Source organism: Melospiza georgiana, chromosome 2, assembly GCF_028018845.1.
Source record: "Melospiza georgiana isolate bMelGeo1 chromosome 2, bMelGeo1.pri, whole genome shotgun sequence".
Classification (NCBI taxonomy): domain Eukaryota; kingdom Metazoa; phylum Chordata; class Aves; order Passeriformes; family Passerellidae; genus Melospiza; species Melospiza georgiana.
Window position 1 is genome coordinate 71,201,498 of NC_080431.1, and position 23,369 is coordinate 71,224,866.

Below are 23,369 nucleotides of genomic sequence, written 5' to 3' on the forward strand. Positions count from 1 at the left end.
CAAACCTGTTTTTGAGTTAATCCTGAACTTCCCTTTCTCATTTCCTGATCTGATGAGATAGGCAATCTCAGCATTTGTACCAATGTCTTGGCTTGTAGCAAAAACAGAAAGGACCTCTGTGCCAGGTGAGGTGTCTTCAGGTACTGTCACAAGATAATCTCTTCTTTCGAACACGGGAGGGTTGTCATTAATGTCCAGCACTGTGATGGTAACGGTGGCAAAAGAAGATAAGGTCAGCACAATGCTTTGATCTGAGGCCTTTACAGTGATGTTATAGGAGGACTGAAGCTCCCTATCAAGTGGATGCTCCAAAATAATGATTCCTGATGACCGGTCAACTGAGAAGTAACCATCTGCAGAGTCTGACAGGGAATAGGTGACTTTTCTGTTCACACCTGAAAGAGAAGCAAATGGGAAAATGAAAATGAGAAATAAAGAGAGGAAAAATCTCTCCCCATCTAACAGAAACCCTAAGCAAAATCTGCTATCACAGTGAGCATTTCCAGTGGGGGTAGAGGTAGGAGTGCCTGTGGGTAAAGTATTGCTGAAAGTTGGGAGGTCAGGCCATGATCTTCTCACATGACAAATCCCTGTGGATAAGTTAAGTTCCTTCCCTCATCATGATACTTTTTTTTTAAAGATTACTGTGCAAAACTGTTGGATATTGAAACCTGAAAGCAGAACCCAGATATCGTCCTTGCCCAGAAGAGTTTATAATTGAATTAGATGAGAGAAGCAGAATGCTGAAATTGGAAATGTCTCAGAGTACATCTTGAAGAATAGAAATGTACGTAAGGGGAAAATAAACCCGTAGAAATACATCAGGTGGCACAGAATGTACTTGCTACCAGTGCTGCCTTGATTCCACTGTTGAACAGAAAAATATTATCATAAGATGATACTTGTTAAACAAAAGCTGCATCAAAAAACTCATGCCAGAATATGAATATTTTAAAAAGGAAAGTCCCTGTGCTCCCCAGCCTAAGAGCAAAAATTGAGTTGTAAAAAAGGTATCCTGTGTTTTTAAAATCCTGCCCGTATTTCCCAATACAAAGCACCTATGCACCCAACTGCTGAATATGCAGATCTATGCTAAGGTTGTTGTCAGTAATAAGGCCTGAGGGGATGGTACTGACTTGGTTTCTGCACTAGAGTGGGATAGCCATTTCAAATCTAATTAAAAGTGAACACAGATATAAGCTAATTCAAATCCCTTGATGCTAGTTGATTTTGTGATTTCGTCCTGGGTGCTTCAGTAAGAGATGATAACTAAAACACAAAGATCCACTAAAATGGAGAATCTCTGTTTTTAACATCTCTCACTTGAGCATTTGCTGCTGTTTTTGTGGGAGAACAGGCTTTACAAGCCTGACATTAATCAGATGAACAAGAGCTACCAATCCCTTCTAGGCATATTTTGTTAATTTAAAATTTGTGACAGTATTATTCTGCTTTCCAGCAGCAAAGCATTGTAGAAATGTCTGATCAAAAGCAGCACAAATCACAGTTGTTTTCTGCTTGATGTAGCAGGAGTTGAGCATCCACACAAGGGGGAGCCGGGAGACTCTTTGTTCAATCACACGCACATAAAAGCTAGAGCAACTACAAAGTCCCAGGCCCTACTTGAAGGGCATTAGGAATTATTATTTGGCTCTTCAGAGAATAAAGTTTTTATGCAGTGCTTGAGACACCAGAGCATATTTAAAAGGTTGAAATGCCTTTAAAATATGGAACAAATTAAATGGCAAAATTGCAGTGAACTAGGTTGCTAGGGTTTTTGTGTTGTTTTGGTTTGGTTTTTTAATCACAGCAAAGCCTCTCTATTCACCCTGACATCACAAATATGAAAAATAACATGTCCCACTTTCAGCAAAACAGCAAGGCAATCAAGGAACTGACTCCTGTCCTATAGGGGAGGAACTGAGCCCACAAATTCACAGGAAATTCCTTCATGTTAAAACACGAAGGCTTTGAATACTCTACAGCTGCTGGAGAGCACACTCACCCCTTTCCTTAGTTTCTTGATACATATAACAAAATACTGTGCCAGCTGACAGTCAACCAAACTGACAAACACTAAAAAGTAGTAAAACCCTCTAGAAAGTGGAAGATTTTCAGAGTCTGAATGGTTGGAGGTATCTGTGTTTCCAGCTGGGGAGAATCTCCTTCAGCTACACATCCTCCATGAACTTCTACTTACAAAAAAAAGGACAGACATGACTATAACAATTAATGAGTTAGTAATAACAGCTGATCCTCAGGGATGCTGGAAAATGGGATATTTTTCCCCTTGATTCAGAGCATACCACTGAGCACCCAACCTACACATGAGTTTTAAGTGTAAAACTATTTAGTATTCTGCACCAGCCACTCTTGGTGCCTGCCAGTTTGTACACAGTACCAAACACCCCTCTGAGGCAGGGGCCCTAACACACACCTTCAACTCCTCTGTAACTGCAGGACTGCCTTAGTCTGGTTTGCAGCTTTCTCTGGCACAAACTCCCTTTCTGATACTCACTACAGCACACCTGGGCACACGACAGAAGATTCATATACCCCAGTCCTTGAGAGCACAAACAGCCAGAAAGGAAATGGCCAATGGATGCCTTGTGCCTTGAAACACCAGGAAACTTCAGCAAGTGTACCTTGCAATGGGGAGTGGGGAGAGAGAATCTGGTGCATGCGACACCACAGAGGGCAATTTTATGTACAGGAGGTAATAACTCCAGTAAAGGCAATCTGACATATAATCCAGCCCCTCTTCTTGTATTCTACCTCCTAAAAGTGATGTCCATGAATTAACAAAATATTAATAGTGTTTTTTGTAAGCCATTACTGGTGTTCCTACAATGGAGACAGATCAGATATAGATTATGGTGTTCTGGTTGTTCACTCTAATACATAGGATTTTTAGGCAGAAATAGAGACAGTAAACTCTTGATGTTAAGTGCTTTTATTTTTCCATCCTGGAAAATCAGAGAGGACTACAGAAGTTCCACAGACATAGGTTATCTTGTACCAGTCTGGTATGATGAACAGAACAATCTTATTTTTCCCATGGGACATGAAAGAAAAAAAGAAAGTGCCATTTTATGCAAGAAGAGACAGAAGATTAGGTCAGAAGACCTGAGTGGGTATACAGATACCAACCCCTGGTGGCTTTTGGCCCAAATGCCAAAAGAAGAAAAAAAAGAGACATACAGAGGGAGATCTTAGCTGTGTGCTGACCCTCTCATAGTGTGTTTTGAGGGGCGGAATTTAATACTTGCTTCTTAAGAGTAATATCATTGAAAAACTGTGGCAGAAACAGCACTCGAAAGAAAGTGTTTGTTACATCAATAGCTGTCTCTACCGAGCTTTCTGACCCAAGGCTGGCAGAGAAATGGGCATGAGGCAAAGGTGAAGTAGGAAGCTATTTCTATTGAAATTCAAAATGCTTTAGTCCGGGGGCTACCCTATTCTGAGAGAGGTGTCCACCAGCGCATGTCAATGTCATCCCTGCCACAGAGGTGATGGTAGATTCTGCTATAAAGGAGATGCTTTCTGTGGAAAGGAAACAGCTGCTTCAATGCCATGGCTCCTGCAGCGGTAAAGAGAGCAATCCTCCCACACTGCTTGCCTACAGCTCTTGGGGGGTTAATGTTTGCAAACTGTTTTGTGTCAACTCACTCACTCAAACTTCTCAGATTTCTAAGGTGCCAATCATGAACATGAGCTATTTGAACAAGGAAAGCCTTTGCAGGAATCATTATTACATTAAGAAAATTGCAGTACATTTCTTTTTAAATAAAGGAATAAGGTAACACCTTTTCTATTTAGACTTGTATTAGCATACGATAGAATATTGCCCTTTGCCAAATCTCAGGTGTGAAGAGCTTGTAAAACACACACCCGCCTAGTACCTCAAACACCACTCTTCAAACAGGCTTTTATTCTCGGTTTCTTCTGTACTAAAACAAAGGGGCACACACTGAATGTCACATCATGACAACTCCTATGTCATTACTACTCTAAATAGCATCAGGAATATATAATAACTTTGCTTCACAATTCAGCACTATCAATATCCTCCTTGTATAAAGCACAGAATCACAGAATCATTCAGGCTGGAAATGACCTTTGAGATCATTGTCACATCTACACATCTTTTAAATACTGCCCAAGGTTGTAACTCAACTGCTTCATTGGGCAGCCTGTTCCAGTGCTTGAAAATGCTTTCAGAGAAGAAATTTTTCCTTTTCCCCAGTCTAAACCTCCCGTGGCTTAACTTGCTGCCATTTCCTATTGTCCTACGGCCTGTTACTTGGGAAAAGAGTCCCACCCTCAACTCACTACAACCTTTTGTTAAGTGGCTGTAAAGAGAGAGAAGGTCCCTGTGAGCCTCCCTTACTCCAAACTAAATACCCCCAGCTCCCTCAGCCGCTCCTCACAGCACTTGTGCTCCAGACCCTTCCCCAGCTCCGTTGCCCCTCTCTGGACACTCTCCAGCCCCTCAATGTCCTTCTCGCAGTGAGGGGCCCAGAACTGAACACAGGATTTGAGGCACAACTCAACTGAAAATGGTGGAGTTACAACACATTTTGATCCAGATTGACACCAATTAAAAGGCTGAGCATTAACCCAACAGGCACAATCCCCATATGACAGTAAGTTTCTGCAGTGGGCAATACCTTTAGGCATCACGCAAAAAGTAAAAGTTACACATATTAAAAGCCACACATAGTGTTTCTCCTTTCAGTTTTCATCTGTCACCCTGAACTCATTATTTAATGCATTTCCCCAAATACAGCTAGACCACTCATTTTAGTTTATGTCTGAAAAATGACATTAACTTTTGTCATCTACTCATTTTCATTTTGAAAAAACAATGAAATGTAATGTCAAGTATTAAAAATAAACAAGATGTAGACCAGAAAGCAAGCTGAAAAAAAATATTTTTCAGTTTAGCAGTGGTTTGCAGACATACAAAGCAAACTGTCTGATTATTGTGCTTCCTCTTGCCTCTTTTATGATGTGATGATTAACACTGGTGTGTACCTATGACCCTTCCCAACTACCCAAATGTTAACCCACAAGGCCAATTACTAGAAAATAAAAGTCCTCAACTTCGTTAACAGCAAACAAGACAAAAGATGAATTCTAAACCAGATTTTATAGTACTGTACTCCATCATTTTGAGATGAAAGAGAAACCTTGCCTGAAGTACCTTGTTGAACTGTAGAAGAATATATAGCCCCATAGGGAAAATATTTCAAGTGATTTTTACAGCTTAAGCAGAAAACCTGGCTGAGTTCAGTCCATAACACTGCTACCAAGTTAGACTTCCACTATTTTTCCTTTCTCTGGGGGAAAAAAATAGCCCTAACCCCAAAGGCCTGTGTTCACACCACTGCTCCAATGGAGTCAGGGTACCATGGGGTGAGAGCAGGGCAGACCTGAAGATAATCAGCCCCTTACTGAAGGGAAATACTTGACAGAAATGGGAGGTACAAACTGTTAGCAGTATGGGACCATCCATGGGTGTCTAAAACCCTGCTTTCCATTTCAGCTGGGACAGGAGCTGCCTTTTTGGTGGGAAGTCAAGATCTGGATAGTTGGCTCACCCTCCATCTCTTTCCTCCCAGGGATTTTCATATTCCTGGGTACTGGTTTACATCACTTGACATATATACTTGTTTTCTTCAGTGATCCTGAGTCAATTTTTCTAAAACTGGGATTTTGGAGATACCTGATTTAGGTTTACACATTGCAGCTGGCAACATAGGGAAACATAACCAGAAGCAGTGGAATGCACACAGAGAGAAAGATAAAAAACACATATACACATATGTAAGCATGACTAGAACCATTAAGGTAGAAAAAAACCTCTAAGACCATTGAGTCCAACTGTTAACCCAGCTCCAAACCGTATCCTCAACCAGCACATCCATGCACATTTAAAACACTTCCAGGGATAGTAATTCCACCCTGGACAGCCTATTCCAATGCCTGTGAAGAAATTTTTCCTAATATTCTATCTAAATCTTTCCTGGCACAACTTGAGGCCATTTCCTCTCATCCTTTCATTTGCTACCTGGGAGATGAGACCAACCCCTACCTCACTACAAGCTCCTTTTAGGTAGTTATTAAGAGCAAGCAGGTCTCCTCTGAGTCTCCTTTTCTGCAGGCTAAACAATTCCAGCTCCCCCAGCCTCTCTTCATCAGACATGTGATCAAATAGTTTGTATATTATATATTATATATTATATATTTGTGTATGTGTATATACATAGAGACTATTCATATACATTTTAAGTGTTCCAGTTTAAAGACAGAGTTTATTTGCTCAATGTAATCCAAGAGATACAATTCTCCCTTGTCTACTTCTTTGCCTCTATGTTGTTAACAATGTCTTGGAAATCTCAAAAATTAAAGAAACTACTAGAAATGAGAAAGTGTGAAGAGAGCCAGAATCCTGAGAGGTCATCTAATTTATCCCTGCACAAAGACAAGATGGATGGAATTCATCCCCAAACAGAGGCCTCTCCTTTGATCAGGAACTTGCATAAGCTCCTTGGACACCCCAGAGTCTCACTTTTCTTACAACTAAAAATCTTTTTGCTGACTTTTTGCTGAGATTGAATAAAATTAATAAAAGGGAAAAGAAAAAAGAACAAGGGTCAGCTTCCTTCCTCAGAGCTACTTATCTGAAAGCTGAAGACTGTTATATTTTATCATCTCAACTCTTTTTTCCCTGGCAGACCCTCTCAACTGTTTCAATATTTCCTGACTTTTCTTCCAGACTTGTGATCTCTTTTGTCAATCTCCTACATCTTCCTGGAAAATGTAGCCCACACCTTCTTGGAAGTGTTGCACCCGGAACAACACCCCCTTTCAGGTCAGGATTTGCCAACACCAATTAAACAGAAAGAATTACTTATTTTTTCCAGTGTTACTCTGGTTCACCCATCTCATAGAATATTTGCCTTTTCATAACAGTATGAAAGAATAAATACCTTCAGCCTGTGGGTCACAGCTGCACCTCTGCAGCCACCAGCCAGACAACACCAGTGCACTTGGTTCTCTTGCCTAAACATGGACGTCACACTTATCCTGATGTCTTGCACTGGGCTTTTTCATACCACTTTTCCACCTGTTAAATACCACAGCTGCAGCTTCAGCACTATCTAGGGTAACTTGCAGCACCACTCTGCTTTCTGACATTTAGCAATACAGTCCTTATGCCCATTTATGTATTTAGGAATCAAAATAGCAATGCTGCACCCAGAATCTTTCTTAACTTACCCCTCCAGTATAAAGGTTACTACAAACTCCCCTGACAGCAGTTTGGTGCAGATCATGTTTCCCTGGCTTACACATAAAAATATGGTGCAGTACAATGCCATAAAACTCACTAAACCTAAGCCATAACACTCATAATATTTATTTCAATATGGCCTCCTCACATGTTGCAGAAGGAAATGAGACTGGTTTGATGACTTCCAGTTCCTGAACACAGACTAGCTTTCAGTCATCTTGATACACACATCTCATTATTTTAATACAAGGAGGGTTACTGCATTCCCCTGACCACCCCTGAAGCTTTAAAAATATGGCCCTGTGAGGGATTCAACAGGGTCGTGCTGAATGTTTTGTCAGAGGTTTTCAAAATCCCGAAGTACCTTGTTTATTTACCTCCTAACAATAAGTCAAGTCTAAACTCCTAAGAGCCTATTATTTTTTAATTTGGTAATTTTTCAGGGCTCCAGTGTGCTGTATCTCTGCATTCCTATTAGTGTTTTTGCCTTTACTAGGAAGGCAAAATCTAGGTTTTCTCCTGAACAGCTCACTGAGTGAATTTGGACTTGCAAGTGTCTGTGGGACTGGCCAGACAACTGGGGAACGCTGGGCTTTGCCCTTCCACTCTCCTTATGGAAGACTCGACAGAAGTCTAATGGTAAGGACACCTTTGCAGGAAGAAGGAGCAGAAGGATATGTCATCATGGACTGTTGCTATTCATTGAATAAGCTCTGAGGAACAGAGCCCAGAACCAAATCAACCACCAGGCTACAGAGCAATGCTCACTCATGCCTTTTGTTTTGTGGTCTTTTTTTTTATTTTTAATTTTTTTTTCTTTCTTTTTGTTTTGTTTTGGGTTTTTTTGGCTTTTTGTTTGGGTTTTTTTTTTTTTTTTGGTTGATTGGTTTGTTGGTTGGCTTTTTCTTCCATGGCTGATTCCCAAATTCTTTCTGAAAACAGCTCCAGTGACAGTGGACAGGCCTCCCTACTTAAACAACACCTCTGCACTGTTTTGGATTGCTAGAGTAAAGGGAATTAATAATTCATGTCTCTTTCATATTCTGCATTAGAGACCTAACCCGGGTACTATTTTAAAAGTCTGTGAGGCAACGATGTGGGTGAAGATATAGGAAGCACCATGCATATTTTAAAGAGAATGAGTCATCCTCTGTAAAGTATCTTGTAATATTTATTTTATAAAAACCCAGACAATACCTAGAAATGCCATCTAGCTGGCCTCATTACCAAAGTTAACTACCTATTAGTTGTTGAGTTTTAGTATATCTTCTGTCCTATTATCTCTGTTATTCTTTTTATTCATGTTTCGATCCCTGCCTTCATCTTTTTCAGATCCTGAACACACCAAAAGTTTCTAGATCCATTTTAAGGGACATGCCCAACACTAACAAACAGGCAAAGCAAAGGTTTGCTGTGTACTGGTTCTGCCAGAAAATGCCAAAATCAGTACCTACTTCAGCATTTCTATTATTTTGTTACTCACCATTACATGTAATTCAGAGAGCTGCTCTCCAATCAAGCTGTGACTGTCTTCCACTTGTCTCTGACCCTCCTGCAATCTCACCTGGCAACACTTCACACTTCCCTGAGCCCAGCTGTGAGGCAGCTGTGACTGCAACACGCTCAGTTGCCCTAATTCCTTCAAGAGCAAATCCCACCATTGATGAGGCTGAAGTTTGCACTCTAGTCCAACATGTGTATTCTTGAAAGTGGTGACCCATTGAACAGCCTGCATGATTTTTTCCATGCTAGGCTCACAAGCATCCTGATGCCACTTTTTAAAAATCAGTGATAAACCTCAGAGAACTATCTATATTCTGGTCACTACTTTGGCAGGTACTTCATTTTTACTGTTTTAGTAATTTCTTCTTTTTTCTCATTGACACAAAGAGAGGACAGGAAGAAAAAGAAGACAAAATACACCTCCTTCCCCATCCTCTTGGAGGTAGGTACACACTAAATTGGACTGGCTGAAACCTGAAGAAGAAGTCATATTACCATTTATCCCTAGTAAAGAAATCTATTATTTCCTGTGCAGGTGCCTTGTGAGCAACACATGGTAAGGGTAAGGGTTTGGGTGTGTGCTTTTTTTGACGAAGTCTTTATTGAAACATCAAAATCCATGAGGTCAAACCTTGCAGGAAAAATATAGTTTCTTGACACAGATTTCTTTGAAATTCAACATAAAATTTTCCATCAGAACCTGAAAGAAAATGGCACTCCTTCCCTCAGTTTACCAGTTTCCCTATCAATTTTTGATGGAGAAGTTTGGGTTTAGGAAGCAGATGTCTCCTACTAAGAAGGTCAAACTACTTCCCCCAGAAGGGTTGAGTCTCTTCTGCTGCAGCTCTTCCACTTTGTGTGAAAAGGTGAATAATTAGCTCCACATGCCAAGAATCAGACTGATTACAGACTTGATTTATTTAAACTCTCCAGATTAAACACAAATGCACTAATCAGATTACACCAGAATCCTTCTCATAAATCCTGGTCCAAATAATATTTAACTCTATAAAACTGCTTAAAGAACAGAGTCAAATTCAACCACAATTAACCCATATAATCTGACTGTATAAACATACCTGCGGGAGGGTCTCAAATGTTATTCTGGCTTCCTGAATTAGGCTTTCAACAGCCACATTTTCTCTCATATCCACCTAAGTACCAAAACATCAAATACTAGGAACAAAGAACAGAAATCCAGGCTCATCATTCAAATCTACTGACCCAAAAACTAGCTGGATATTTTTTTTCAGAACTGGTGGATAAATCTTAGACCATTCTGCTCGTGAGGCTACAAGCCCTGCAGAAACTGGGACACATCCAAAAGTCTGGGCAACCTATGCACAAAAGTGAGAAAATGCTTTGAATAAGGTAGCAGACTGCTCATTGTTTTTCCAGGTTGCATTACTCAATGTCATTAAATCTTCTGTAAGATATGGGAGGGTATTTCCTGAAATAACACTTTTTTTCATGTACAACAGATCATGGTGAGCATGTTACACTTTTATCTGTATCCACAATGCAGGTCTCTGGTTATTCCCAGAGGACCTCTGAGGTGCTCATGCTGCATAGCAGTCAACCCTTGGAAGACATCACCCTCTGCCCTTGGAGGTAGCCAAAAGCCATCTGGACAGAGTCCTAGATAACCTGCTGTAGACACCCCTGCTGGTGCAGGAGGGTTGGACAAGATGCCTTCTATTCAAGGAAGAAGCAGACCAGTCACACCAGTGACTCTGAGAAGCACTCAGATTTGCCTTCCCAAACCAAAACATGGATACCAGCTGGCTCCTAGCAGCATGCATGTTACCACATCTCCTGTGGGATGGATGCGCTGGCACAGGCCCTGGGCTGGGGAGGGGCTGTGAGGCTGGGGGACAGCTGAGAACAGAGCAGGGCAGCCTGCACATTGTATGAACTCTGCAACCAAATAAAGGCTGCTCCTGCCGATTTTTTACCTACATGCCTGTGTTTTCCTGCACGTTGGCTGCATGCAATACAAGGTGCTGGCTCAAAGACGGCCCAGTCCATCTGTACTGGCTGGTTGTGCAGGGGATGATTTGCCACAGCTTTAAACATCGACTAATGGGGAGAGAGGCTGGAAGGCAGCAGTGGCAGGCAGGAGAGAGCTGCCTGACAAGGCAATTCCCATTGTGAGCCAAATTAGAATCTCATATTCATCATAAACCCAGAAAAAAAATCAATTGGTCAGTGAAATCACTAAACTGAGTACAGATCTGGATGGCTGATGCCCCAGTGGTGATGAAGAAGACTGCAGAAGGATGGATAATGCACTATTCATTTTAGTACAATAAGTGCTCCTGCCTTTGGTAGACTACACCATTAATCATCATGGAAACAGGCCTGAGCAGGGAGCACAGCATCTGCAAGTGAGGCAGGATTTAACCATCACTTAAAGCACTGCTGAGCCTGGATGATACTGTCATTCATTCTTGTACTCTGTGAGCAAGGCCACAACACCCTGTGCATGCAGAAAACACGAGCAGCCCTGGAAACGAGTATGTGCCTGCACCTCAGCTTTGGGCTCCATGTTTATCCTGAAGTTTGTTGCAAGTATGATGTCAAAAAATTAATAAAGTCCCATGTAAGTTTCCTCAGAGTTGCTGCCCTAGAATGACCCTAATTCCTTTGAAACAGGCTGATATTGCAGTTGTGTGATGGGTTTGCTCATGTAATTACACCTCAGCATTCATTCCATCTCTTCTAGTGCCTTAATTTGAACAAAATGGAGTAATTTGGCTCTTTTCTTTGGAGACAGTGGGAGGTGAAAAATTCACTGCCTTCTGTAAACCTCTTGAAAAAATGTAGAACCAGCATTTCGCTTTCATTTCTTAGTTTGAACATTTCCAAACCTGCTGGTGGTGAATAAGTCTCAAATACCATATTGTGGAAATACTAAAACTTTCCAATCACAGCAGTATAGGAGAAAGAATTGTTTTCAATTAAAACCATAAAATATCCTAACAAATAGACTTATGTATATTCTCTCTCCTTCAGGAGATCATGTAATTTAAGATCCGCAGCTGTATGTAGAGGTAATGGAAAATGAGCTTGTGTGCTACTAAACAGTTAAAACTGTTTTCTTTTGTTAAATACTGTGAAGGAGGATCACAATTTTCCCTCAGTGTGTCCAGCTGGTACAGCTATTTTCTAAGTATATATCCAAATTATAAATATAATAAACAGCAATTTATGGTCCAGTCCTATAATTTCACATGATATTATGAGATCAGGAGCTTCAACAGATTTTAAAGGCACAAGGCAGATATAATCCTATTTTTCTCTTAAGTGGACATTTTTTTTTAATTATCTAGCAGCATCTGAACACAGTATTCTCAGGATTCTGTTGTGTTTAGTTGTGGACCATAAAATGACTTCTCACAAGTCTTCTCTCAATGGCCTCAATATTCATGCTCCTGCCCTTACAGTACACGGCCCTTCAAGCCCAAAGCAGAGCAGGCAAATTCTAAGTCTGATCACAAGATTTTTCCGGAATGTTAAAAATTTATTTGTATGATTACTGCCTCCACTGATGTTTTCAGGACACCACTTCAAAAAGCCTTAGAGGACTCTCAGCCCATCAGGAATATCAATAATATATTTGTTCTCTCATGGGAACATTACAATACCTGAACTCATTCCTTATCTAGCAATAGGGAATCAGTGATTTTACTAGGGACTAACGGAACAGTAACTAGAACAAAATCCAGTTTTAGGGACTTTTTAGTAATTTACTTATGGTACACAGTATGGTTTGATTTTCAGGTCCAAGCATTAATGAAGTACATAGCCCCTTCTCACTCACCATATCCATCCCTCCCTTTAGCTTCTCTAGTTTCAGAAGGAAGGTACAGCAACTAACCCATATTTTGTGGGTTTTTTTAATTGTTAACTATCTTGTTATGTAAAGTTGGCGCTAGCGAGAACTTTTCTTGACAACTTTTTATTCTAATTGTGTCCCCTCTCTCCTTGAATGTCATCCCACATACAAGAAAAATGGCAATTAATACAACAGTGGAAAATAACAACACTGTCTCTTCAGATGGTTCAGTAGTTTACCAGCAGTAATTGGCTCTTCACTGCAGGACAATATCATAACTTTAATTGCAAGTTTTCAACCATGGCACATAATGTGGCTCTTCATAGATACATTAATGAATGTTTGCTGCTCCTTTATAAATTCCTGTATATCTAAACTATCAGCCTCACAAATAACTGAGACTTCCAGCATGCACTCTACTCAGCAAAATTATTTTTTTAATTCGCTTAATGAAAGATCTGCTTTTTGCATGAAACTACTCAGGCCATAGGTTTTACAAAACACCTTCAAAACACAGGAAGAAAAAAAAAAAGCAAACAAAGTTATTTCAATTCAAGTGAATGACCTAAAAATTTTTCTAACATTCAGTAGGTTTTACCACTGTGTTATGCAAAATTATTCCCCTTTAAATATTTATAATTGGGCCCACATTTCAAGGCTAAGGTCCTCATATAATAAAAGATTACACTTTCAAGGAGTGTGCAGTTAAGTAACCAGAACATTTATAATGTACATTCACAGTGTGCAATAGTTTTATGCTAAGGTAACCAGCTGGAACAAATGGGAGCTATTGCAGTATAAAACTCTAGAAAAGCTGTGATTAATCAGGTATAGGACCCTGCGGCATGTAACTATATTATTTGCATAAATAGAGGCATGGGTGCTCAAAATCATGGCTCAAGAAAAGAGGCAAGACCACTGAAGGAAGAAAGTTGCAATTTAGTCCCAAAAACATCTTTCCTCCACTATTGCTGATCAAGAGAAGACTACATGTTTCTGTGGCTGCTGCAACGCCTTTCTGTTTGTAACACCATTATGTCAAGATCAAGCACAAGCATTTTGATGTGAAAAAAGAGAAGAGAAAGAAATGGGAGGGTAAAGAAGAATGAGGAGGAGAAAATGGAAGAAATTTAGCAATAGAGAAGCAAAACTGCTCAGCAATTCCACCAACCCACAGAATTTTCATTTTTTTTTTGCAACATTATTCACTTACCAACATCAGGATCAGTTGCTTGGACTCTTGTTAACAAAGCTTTAGTGGCTGTGTTCTCATAGACACAAGCAGTGTAATGGTCAGATGAAAACACTGGTGGATTATCATTAACATCTTCTAAAATAAGATGGATTTCTGACTGGCAAAACCTGCCACCACCATCAGTGGCTCGGGCAACTAAGTTGTATGCAGGGATTTTCTCTCGGTCAAGAGGGGCCAGAGATTTCAGTTCACCTGAAATTATTTAAAAGCAGAAATTGTCATTACTATTGTAGCAACATCACTAATTCCAGACAGCCTGAGTGTCTCAAAACCATGTGTTCCAAAGGAACAGGAAAGAGAAAACAAAACCAACATTGCTTATTCCAACAAACAGATTAAAAACTCACAACAGTGTCACTTCCCCTTTCTCTTTACCTAAATAAGTGAGGTGCCAATATGAGTGCAGGGATGACAAGCCATTCATAGTGGCTTTAACAGCAGCCTACAGCTTTACCCAGATGAACACCACCAAGTTTTTCCAAGTCTGTCTTTCTGTCACTCCCATGATTTATAGACTCCTTAACATAGAAATATTTCCTTTTTAGCATCATCTGCTATGATACGACAAAGGGTAATAGTTTTAAATTAAAAGAGGGTAGATTTAGACTAGATATAAAGGAAGACATTTTATATGATTAGGGCGGTGAAACTGTGGCACTGGCACAGCCCTAGAAACCTTAACGGGATGGGTCTCTGATTAACATGATCTATTTGAAGATGAATCTCCATATGGAAAGGAGTCTGGCCTAGATGACCTTCTAAGTTCTCTTCCTACCCAAAATATCCTGTGGTTCTCTAATAAATCTCTGATCTAACTTGAAATCTGCAGGGAAATGAAAGGCTGGATATCCACTGTTCTGGTTATGACATGCAAGCTGGCCAACAAAGATGTCCCTCTTTCTCCCTGCTGTCACCACCGTTTAAATGGTCACCCACATCTGCCAGAACTGGAACAACTGGCTGATAGCCACGTGTAACCTAACTCTATTCAATGAAGCCAGTACCCAGAGGGGTTAAGGCTATTCAGAAACATTTGGTTGTATTCTTACCATTTTCTGGATCTAAGAAAAATTTATTGTTCCCCGAACCATAAAGAGAATAGCGAATTTCACCATTGGCCCCGATGTCAGCATCTTTAGCGCTGATTTTGAGAATTACTTTGTTTGGTGGAATGTCTTCAGGAAACAATGCTGTGTAGGCAACCTAGAGTCAAAAACACACATGTAAGTTATGCTGTAGCAGTATTTTACAGTCTTTGAACAACCTTTTTGTAAAAACTATTTGTAGTGCATCTTTCTATACAGGAAACAATTTTCCTTTACACAAAACATTCCTAGAAATTCAAATTACTGTTAAGTTCTGAGGTGTCACAGAAACAATGCCAGATTATGACTGTGAATAGGGCTCATCTTAAGTGCTTAATGCAATGCCATTTCGTATCTTCTACTCATTCCATTCACACCTATGAAATGAAAATCTTGATGAGTGTGCTAACAGAAACAATTGTTTTTAGCACCTCATCCAGCAGTTTTGAGGGAAATACAGACTGTGATTCCCCAGAGTGGTAGAGTGGCTCTTGCAATGAGAATGAGACTAATCCAACAGTGAATGATAATGTAACGATGGGAATTATATGAGTATGTGCATGCACACATACATATATATATATATATATACATATATATATATATATATATATATATATACATATATATATATATATATATATATATATATATATATATATATATATATATGTATATTTATAAATTTTCTGTGAGTAATACCATTAAGGAACTCTGGGTTTTATCATGTTTTTTCTTTCACACAGACCTTTCTATTGCACTAACATCAGTTCCCTGGATAGCCTTTCCACAGAACACAAGACAGTTAGCACTCTGAAAGCATTGGTCAGGCCACACTACGTGTATTCCAGACAACAGGATAGCAAGCTACAGCCTTCTTTTCCACTGGATGGCTGGTATCTGGAAAGTTGAGGAAAGCTCGAATTAACCTAGACTGATGACATTTCTACATGGATTGTGAAAGGAGAGCTCATTCTTTTTTGCAGGGGAGGAGTAGCTGCCCAATGCCACCTCACAACGCACCATTTGCTGCAAAGCCAACTAAGGCCACTGAGTACAAGACTCCTTTGAAAGCTTTATGAGACCATTATCCTTCAATCTTGGCTTCACAGGAATGCTATATCCTGCTTCTCTCTCAGAACACTGCAGATTCCTCAACTAAGACCATAAGGATGAAAATCAGCATTGCCTATGAATGCTTTGAATACTTGCAAACAGCAAGAGACTCCCGTAGGGAGAGCATGGCTCTCAACACAGTGGCCACTTGCCATGGGTGGTGTTGACTCACCTGCTCACAAACTGGATTATTATCATTGACATCAGTGACAGTCACTTCCACAGCAGCTTGGGTCACAAAGAGGCCATCTGTGGCAGTGATGTTCAGATAATAAATGTCCTGCTCTTCCCGATCCAGAGGCCTTTTAACATAAACTTTCCACTCGTTCTGAACCAGTCCCAGAGCGAACTTCCCTTTGGGATTCCCTCCTACAATAAGACAAGCAACACACCATGAGCTGTGGTGTCCCTTCAGAGCTCCCACCTGGTTTAAACACAGAGACACATCACTAAGCAGCCATCATTTCTTTCACAGCTTTTGGTCCTTCCAAACTTGCAGACTCAGGAAATCTGTAATGAAATCACACTCCCTGTGTTTATTGCCCCCTGATTGCCCTGTACGAAAGTGAACCGATAACTTTCAGTGGAAAAAAATCCATTTAGCAGAGCTGAAGATGATCTCTCGTTCAGTTCTCCGTAAGGGTAATCAAATTCACACTGTGAACAATCAATAGTCCTCTCGGGCTGGTACAATTGTCTTTCCACTTAGTCTCGGGAGAGGATGTAATACACTGTAGCTCTTGTTACCAAGACAATTTCATTAGCTGTTGATTATGCAATCAAGGACTGGAAGTGGGTTCTATTAAGGAATCCTCTAATGAAAACTTTATCATACAGCTGCGCCATTATGGTGCTTATTAAAATTCTAGTTTTTAAAAAAGTTTACATGACACAGGAAGACACATTAGTATTAAATAGTCCTAACAAGAGGTCATTTGAGAAACAGTTGGAAGATAAACAGTACAAATAGATCAAATTTATCCAAGAGTGAAAGCTGGTGAAAGGTGCGCAGGAGATAAAGCAGAAGAGATTTTTACCATGCCATAACACTGACACTGAACCTGGCAATGTTGCTCTTCCACATCATTAAATTGCCTGGTGTCAAAAACAGGTTGGGAGAGGGAAAGTTTTGGTCCACATCATCCTCAGGAGGAAGGGAAGGGGAAGGAAAAGGGAAGGACATGTCACATACAGAAGTGTGCAATAATTAGGGTGGGCACAATCCTTAATGTTTCAAACAGTTATTCAGTTATTTACTCTTTTATCTGAAATGGTACAGTCTCCTGCCTGGTCCGTGAAGAAATCATCTTCAATCATCTTTCTCTGTGTCTGATCCAAACCTCCTGTCAGACCAGACAGTAAAATCTTTTAAACCAATGTTATGACTTCACTTTGCTAGGCAGCTAAGGCCCATACTGCTTGCTCATTTCCTCCCCCGTGGGAATGGGAGGAGAATCTGAAGGGTAAATGTAAGAAAACTCAAGGGTTGAGACAAAGACAGTTTAATAGGTACAGCAAAAGCTCTGTGTATAAGCAAAAGAAAAAAGAATTCATGGCAGGTGTTCAGCCATCTCCAGGAAAGCAGGGCTTTGTCACCCTGACAGTTACTTGGGAAGATAAATGCCATTAACTCTGAACATCTCCCCACTTCCTCCTTCTTCCCTCAGCTTTTATATGCTGAGCATGCTGCCATATGGAGTGGAATATCCCTGTGGTCAGTTGGGTCAGCTGTCCCAGCTGTGTCTCCTCCCAACTCCTTGTGCACCCCCTCTCCTCACTGGTGGGTTGCCTCAGGACCAGAAAAGGCCTTGACTCTGTGTAAGCTCTGCTCAGCCGTAACTAAAACATCCCTGTGACATCACAAATCCAAATCACAGCTCCATAGCAGGTTCTTCTTAGAAAATTAATTCTACCCTAGCTAAAGCCAGTAAAACCAACTACCCAGTCTTCTGTGCCCAGCTTGCTCTGTAAAAATGTATCTGCACATTTAATAATTGAGGAGAGAACTCTACACTCATAGCAAACTCATGTGCTACAGAAACTGAGTGAGGAAATATTAAAAAGCATCATGATGCTCCACTGGCTGAACTATAATTGCAGCCAACATGCTACTAGCTCTCTGCCCACCATATTAAGCTTTCTCCTACAGTCTCCATGCAGGAATTCAATCTTAGAACTACTTTCTATGGTGCTCATGTTTAAAAGTGCTATAAAACTATAAAGGGAATGCTTATCTTTTCTTGTAACACGTTCAAGAATGTCAAACATGCTAGTGTGTATTTGCTTACAAATTAATCAGGGTTCTGACATGCGTCATGGGATATGTTCAAGCTGAATGGAAAGATCAGGTTCTTAAACCTTCCCCTCTAGTACTTCCACTGAATGACTGCATAAGTAAGTAAAAAAAAACCAAAAAAAACAAAAAAACAAAAAAACAAAAAAAAAACCAAGGCTGAATTTATTTCTGTTGACTCTGTTATCAGGCAATTAGTCTCTCTGATGTGTTGCTTCTGTTGTCACGATTCTGCCAGTTCTCAGGGACCTTCTTGTCAAAATAACAACACAGAGGAGGTCTGAACTTGAAGCTGAGTTTGAAACCAATCAAAAAAGTCAAATGTCCATTCCATACCTTCTTTCTACATCAAAAAGCAGGAAAGAGGTCACAGAAAGCTGTAATTTATGTCCTCTTCATTAGCTACCAATGACAAGATAGACTGGTTTCTATTTAATATGAAAACTAAGTCATTTGAGTCAGGCTGAGCAAATCTTTCTTGTTAAGAGTCACCATTTGTGCTAGCTGTGACTGTGCCAAAAAAAGCAAGTTGTAATGAATAGGATTTCCAGAAAATTAGTCAGATAGGCATTATAATTATAAAAGGCTTTTGAATCATACAGAGCACTACACTCATGTATCAAATACAGATATTTTCTGTTGACAGAAAACCACCCTTTTTGATCACAAAACCAAGCAGTTTTCCCATTGATTTCTGTGATAGTCTGGAATAATCACCATTGTTTAATCTGTTGTGTCATACAAACACACATTTCTCCTAAAGAGGGTTACACAGTGTTGATGTATACTACTGGCCAGATCTGAATACAATCCAAGGAAATGAGAATCTGTCCACTGACTTGAGCCTGAATGTGACTTCAAAGAAAGCAGACCCCTGCTGATTGACATTAAATTCCTTCTATTCAATTCAATGCCAGCATAAAAAAAAAGCTTAACTCTCCTTTATAAAAGGCTGTAATCTTGTCATAGTGAGTTTAATGTTGTAAACCATTAATAAAAGAAGTCTTAAATATTCTTATTTTGCTTTATGATATTAATCAGGGCTTTCCTGCATATTAGCCCTTTTGTAAAAGGAAATTATTAACTGTCCTGACCAAGTAGGAAGCAATAGACTCAAGGTATGGGCATCCCATTGCTAAGAAAAGAGGAAAGGTAAAATCTAATTAAAATCAGCTGGTGGCTTTTATGGTTAGCAGAAACACTACCTTGGAGCAATTCTAAAATCACTGTTGTTTTGTTGCTAATGGAACGGCTTTTAAATCATACCTAGGAACTTGGGGAATATGTATAAAAAATGGTCCTTGGGATCTCTTTTCCCCCTTTTTACTCCACTAGAAAAGAAGCAATCTGATTGACCAAGAAACCTGTGCAATAAGCCGGAATGGTGGTTTATCTGCATGTCTTTTTTGTGAGAACATTTTTTTTTCTTTTTTTTTTTTTGCTTCTCAGGGCTGGCTGTATATTTCACTGGCGGAGGGTAAAGGCAGACTATAAAGTGTAAGCGATATAATGTGATATAAAACTAAAACACCACCAGGAAAATATTCTTAAAAATGGAAAGGCAAAAAAATCCACACTGTGGCCCAGGAAACCATTTCCTAGTACTTACACATATGTCTTGATGCAGATCTCGTTCTGCAGTGATTAATTAACTTTTTCACTAATATATGCAAGCAGATTCAGTTTCCTAGGGGCATTCTAATTAATTAGTTTTTCACTCTGAATAATGTAGCTTTTCTAAACGGAAGCCTCCTGACTACATGTATTAATGGATTCTTTAAAATCTTTTGGCAGTTTTCTTATGTTCTACTTTGAATGTCACAACAGTGAAGTGCTAGCTACAAAAAACACTCCAGTAACTTTTTAGAAAGGCTTTGAGGCTAAAAGAATCAGCAGTATCTTTTATCTTTTGTTACTTGAAGTTTAAATAATGCTCTCCCTCCCTCCCTAGTCAGCAAATACTACAAAGCCAAATCAAGCTCAAGTTGAAGGAAAGAAAGAAAACAGCCAGATACAAATGAAATGCAGAGACACAGTGATCCAAAATAAACAAATCCTGACACACATCATTACTAAAGCACACACAGAGGCCATTATAGCAACTAAAAGGGAATGGAAAACTAGAAGCCAACAGTATCAGTTTTCACTGAAATGTCCCCATCTGGGAGGGGGAACCGAATATTTACTAACTTATTTATTTAGCTTCTGTCTTACATTTATGCATTTATTTAAGTACTTTCAATTCCCAGTCAGAACTCTAGGCATCTGCATTACACAAAATCAATACGTTTATCCTCCACTCCCAGTTTAAGATGTTGCATGTTTACTCAGCTTCTGAAATTATAAATCCAATTTTCCTGGCTTTACTACCATAAAATTGTAGAAACTGTTATTCATCGGGCAACACAGGGCCTTCTCAAACACTGAAATATCCATTTCTCCAGAATTCCAGTATCTCAAATATAAGATAAAAAACTACCAAAAGCCACACCTTTGCTCATGCTGCGCAATCAACCCAGCAAATGACCTCCAGTGTACAACACCACTTCTTTCTTCCAAAACACACTGTCCATCTTCCTTGTATTCAGCTGAACCAAGCTTAAAGACTGTTGACTCCCTAGCTTTATGTGTCTGAGGAAGCTTAATTAACATCACTGAGGAACACAAAACACTTTACTGTACCTATGTCTTGGCAGCTGACATTTTTCTGGTGGCTTTTCATGGTTTGCCATTCTTAAATCTCAGTAATATCTGGCTGGGTATAGATTGGCTAGACATCAGAAGAACCCTGGTTTTAGGCAAACTGCCTCAAATGATATAGGCAATGACCTCAAATGAGCCTTCAAAAGAAAACTACTTTGCTTCCTAAGTGCATTTGTGTCACCTGCACTACATACTGATTTTCTATTAAGATTTATGTATAGTGCTTTTGCTTTGTGAACATCGTCAGCTACTACTGAACTACAAATAACCAAGAGTAAGTGCAAAATTTTTTTCACTCACCATTAAATGCAAATGGAAGTGGACTTGAAAATGGCAACTACTTTCCAGTAATCATGAAAAACAATCATAAACTGAAGGAATCCAAGTAGAATATTTATTTATCCACATGAATGTATCTACTGCTTTTCAAGACTGATGACAAGACTGCAACAGGCATTTGTACTTCTTAAAAGGGCACAAAGGACTCTTCAGTGGTCACATCTGCCCCAGAATATTTACTTCTCTTATCTTATAAATAATGATTTCTTTTACCTATCTTCTGTGTGCTACTTTTCTCCAGATGCATTTTCACAAAGCTGTTTTTGGTGCATACACATGACAGTCTCATAGTTTGTCTTCTTCTTCCTTTTTGTTAATGTATCATTTTTACTCAGTTTACTGTATTCACAGAAGTTTCTACAATTCAAAATGCCTCCAGAAAGCCACAGCTTTTGAATTATCATCTAGCTAATCTGATTCCATGAAATACACAAGTGCACTTCCTGAGATCAACTTGAGGTAAAGTGTGAATAGACTACTTTGTGAGTGAAACTATATTTTAACATGTTTTGACATTTTAATCAAAAGAATCTAATTCTTCCTTGTGCATTTCCCAAGCTCAAATGAGATATTCAAAGGAAGTGGAATTCTGAGCCCATTCTGTGTGCTTTAGTAATTGTACAGTAAGAAAGCTTTGGGCTTTGACATCTAGTGTTTTCAGAAGCTAACACAACAGCAAAATATCTGTCATATTTTGAACTGTGGCAGAAACTAAGGTACAGAATGGTCTATAATTTCTGAGTCATATCTGACAGTTGTTATTCAAAAGTCCAGTTTTTGCTAAATTAACAGCAGTGGTATGTGAAGAAAAAACACTACCTCTAACTAAAGGCATAATGCATTGTAAGAGATGACTGCCAGACTTCACAACAAAGTAAATGATCACAGCTCACTAACATATCTTTGTTACAAACCTAAGGGTTTTCCTTTCCCACTGTACTTTCTAGACTGCGATCCCCAAACTCTTTCAAATATCCCAAAATCTCTAGTATGAGAAATAAATCTACTGATTTATTTTTACACATGTGGGAACTGGGCCACCAACAGCTAATGCACCTTGCCCAGAGCCTCTAAATCCTGACATTTAAACACAGGACTGCTTTTGACCCTACTTCTGATATCATACAGCACATTACACTATTAACACATAGTCTTTGCAAATCTTTAAAGTGAATCCAAAATTTCAAGTTACAATTAATCAATGAATTTCTTCCGGTTGCTTTGAAAATGGTGCCATTTGTGATGTGTAACACAGGCAGTCTGTGGCTAACTGGGGTGTCACACCTCTCTCTACACACCATCTCACAGCCATTTTCATTTTGATAGCTGACAAAGGGGCAGGAGCTTTACCCTCCAAAGCAAAATGCACAAACTATTTTCCCATTAGTTAAGCAATTTTTGCCCACAGCCTGCTTCCTACATGCAGTGTTATATATGTTGAATCCCATCCAGTGTGAAAAATGTGGACTTTTCCAATAGTTTGGTTATTACCAGGTAGTAAATAATAGCTCTTGAATTGCTAAGATTGGGGGGAGTGAAAAAGTAGTTCCCTAGCAAAAGCTATTGGACAATGCAAGATGGAAGGAGAAAAATAACTGTATTACCCATCACTCTCAACATACTCACACAAAAGCTAGGCTGAATCTAGGCGAAAAGAATGATAATAAATACACAATGGGAAAGAGCAACGTTACCATGCTTTGAAAAATGTATTAGTAATGTAATCAAAATTTCCTTATGCTGTATATAACAATGCATGGCAGCTAACCAGGGCTTCTAAGTATATTACTATTTCCCTGGCCAGAAATCTGTGCTGATAATAAATGGCATCCCTCATTCCATGTAATGTAAAATTCATTTGTACCCCCCCTCCCCACTCCCTATTCCAAATAGTGGTATTTCAAAACGGCTCTGGCATCCACTTTCCTATCTCAAAAAGA

At 39.5% G+C, this 23,369-nt stretch overlaps 1 protein-coding gene across 7 annotated transcripts in view; it reads right to left on the bottom strand.

Moving 5' to 3' along the window:
- FAT3 (FAT atypical cadherin 3) overlaps nt 1-23,369 on the bottom strand; it is a 399,748-nt gene that overhangs the window by 54,570 nt on the left and 321,809 nt on the right. For all 7 annotated transcript variants that reach the window (XM_058019289.1, XM_058019288.1, XM_058019293.1 and 4 more), the window contains exons 12-15: nt 16,267-16,463; nt 14,943-15,096; nt 13,852-14,085; nt 6-395 (exon numbers count right to left, since the gene is read on the bottom strand). In XM_058019289.1, the coding sequence (XP_057875272.1) occupies nt 6-395; nt 13,852-14,085; nt 14,943-15,096; nt 16,267-16,463 (975 nt within the window). The remainder of the gene's footprint in view (nt 1-5; nt 396-13,851; nt 14,086-14,942; nt 15,097-16,266; nt 16,464-23,369) is intronic.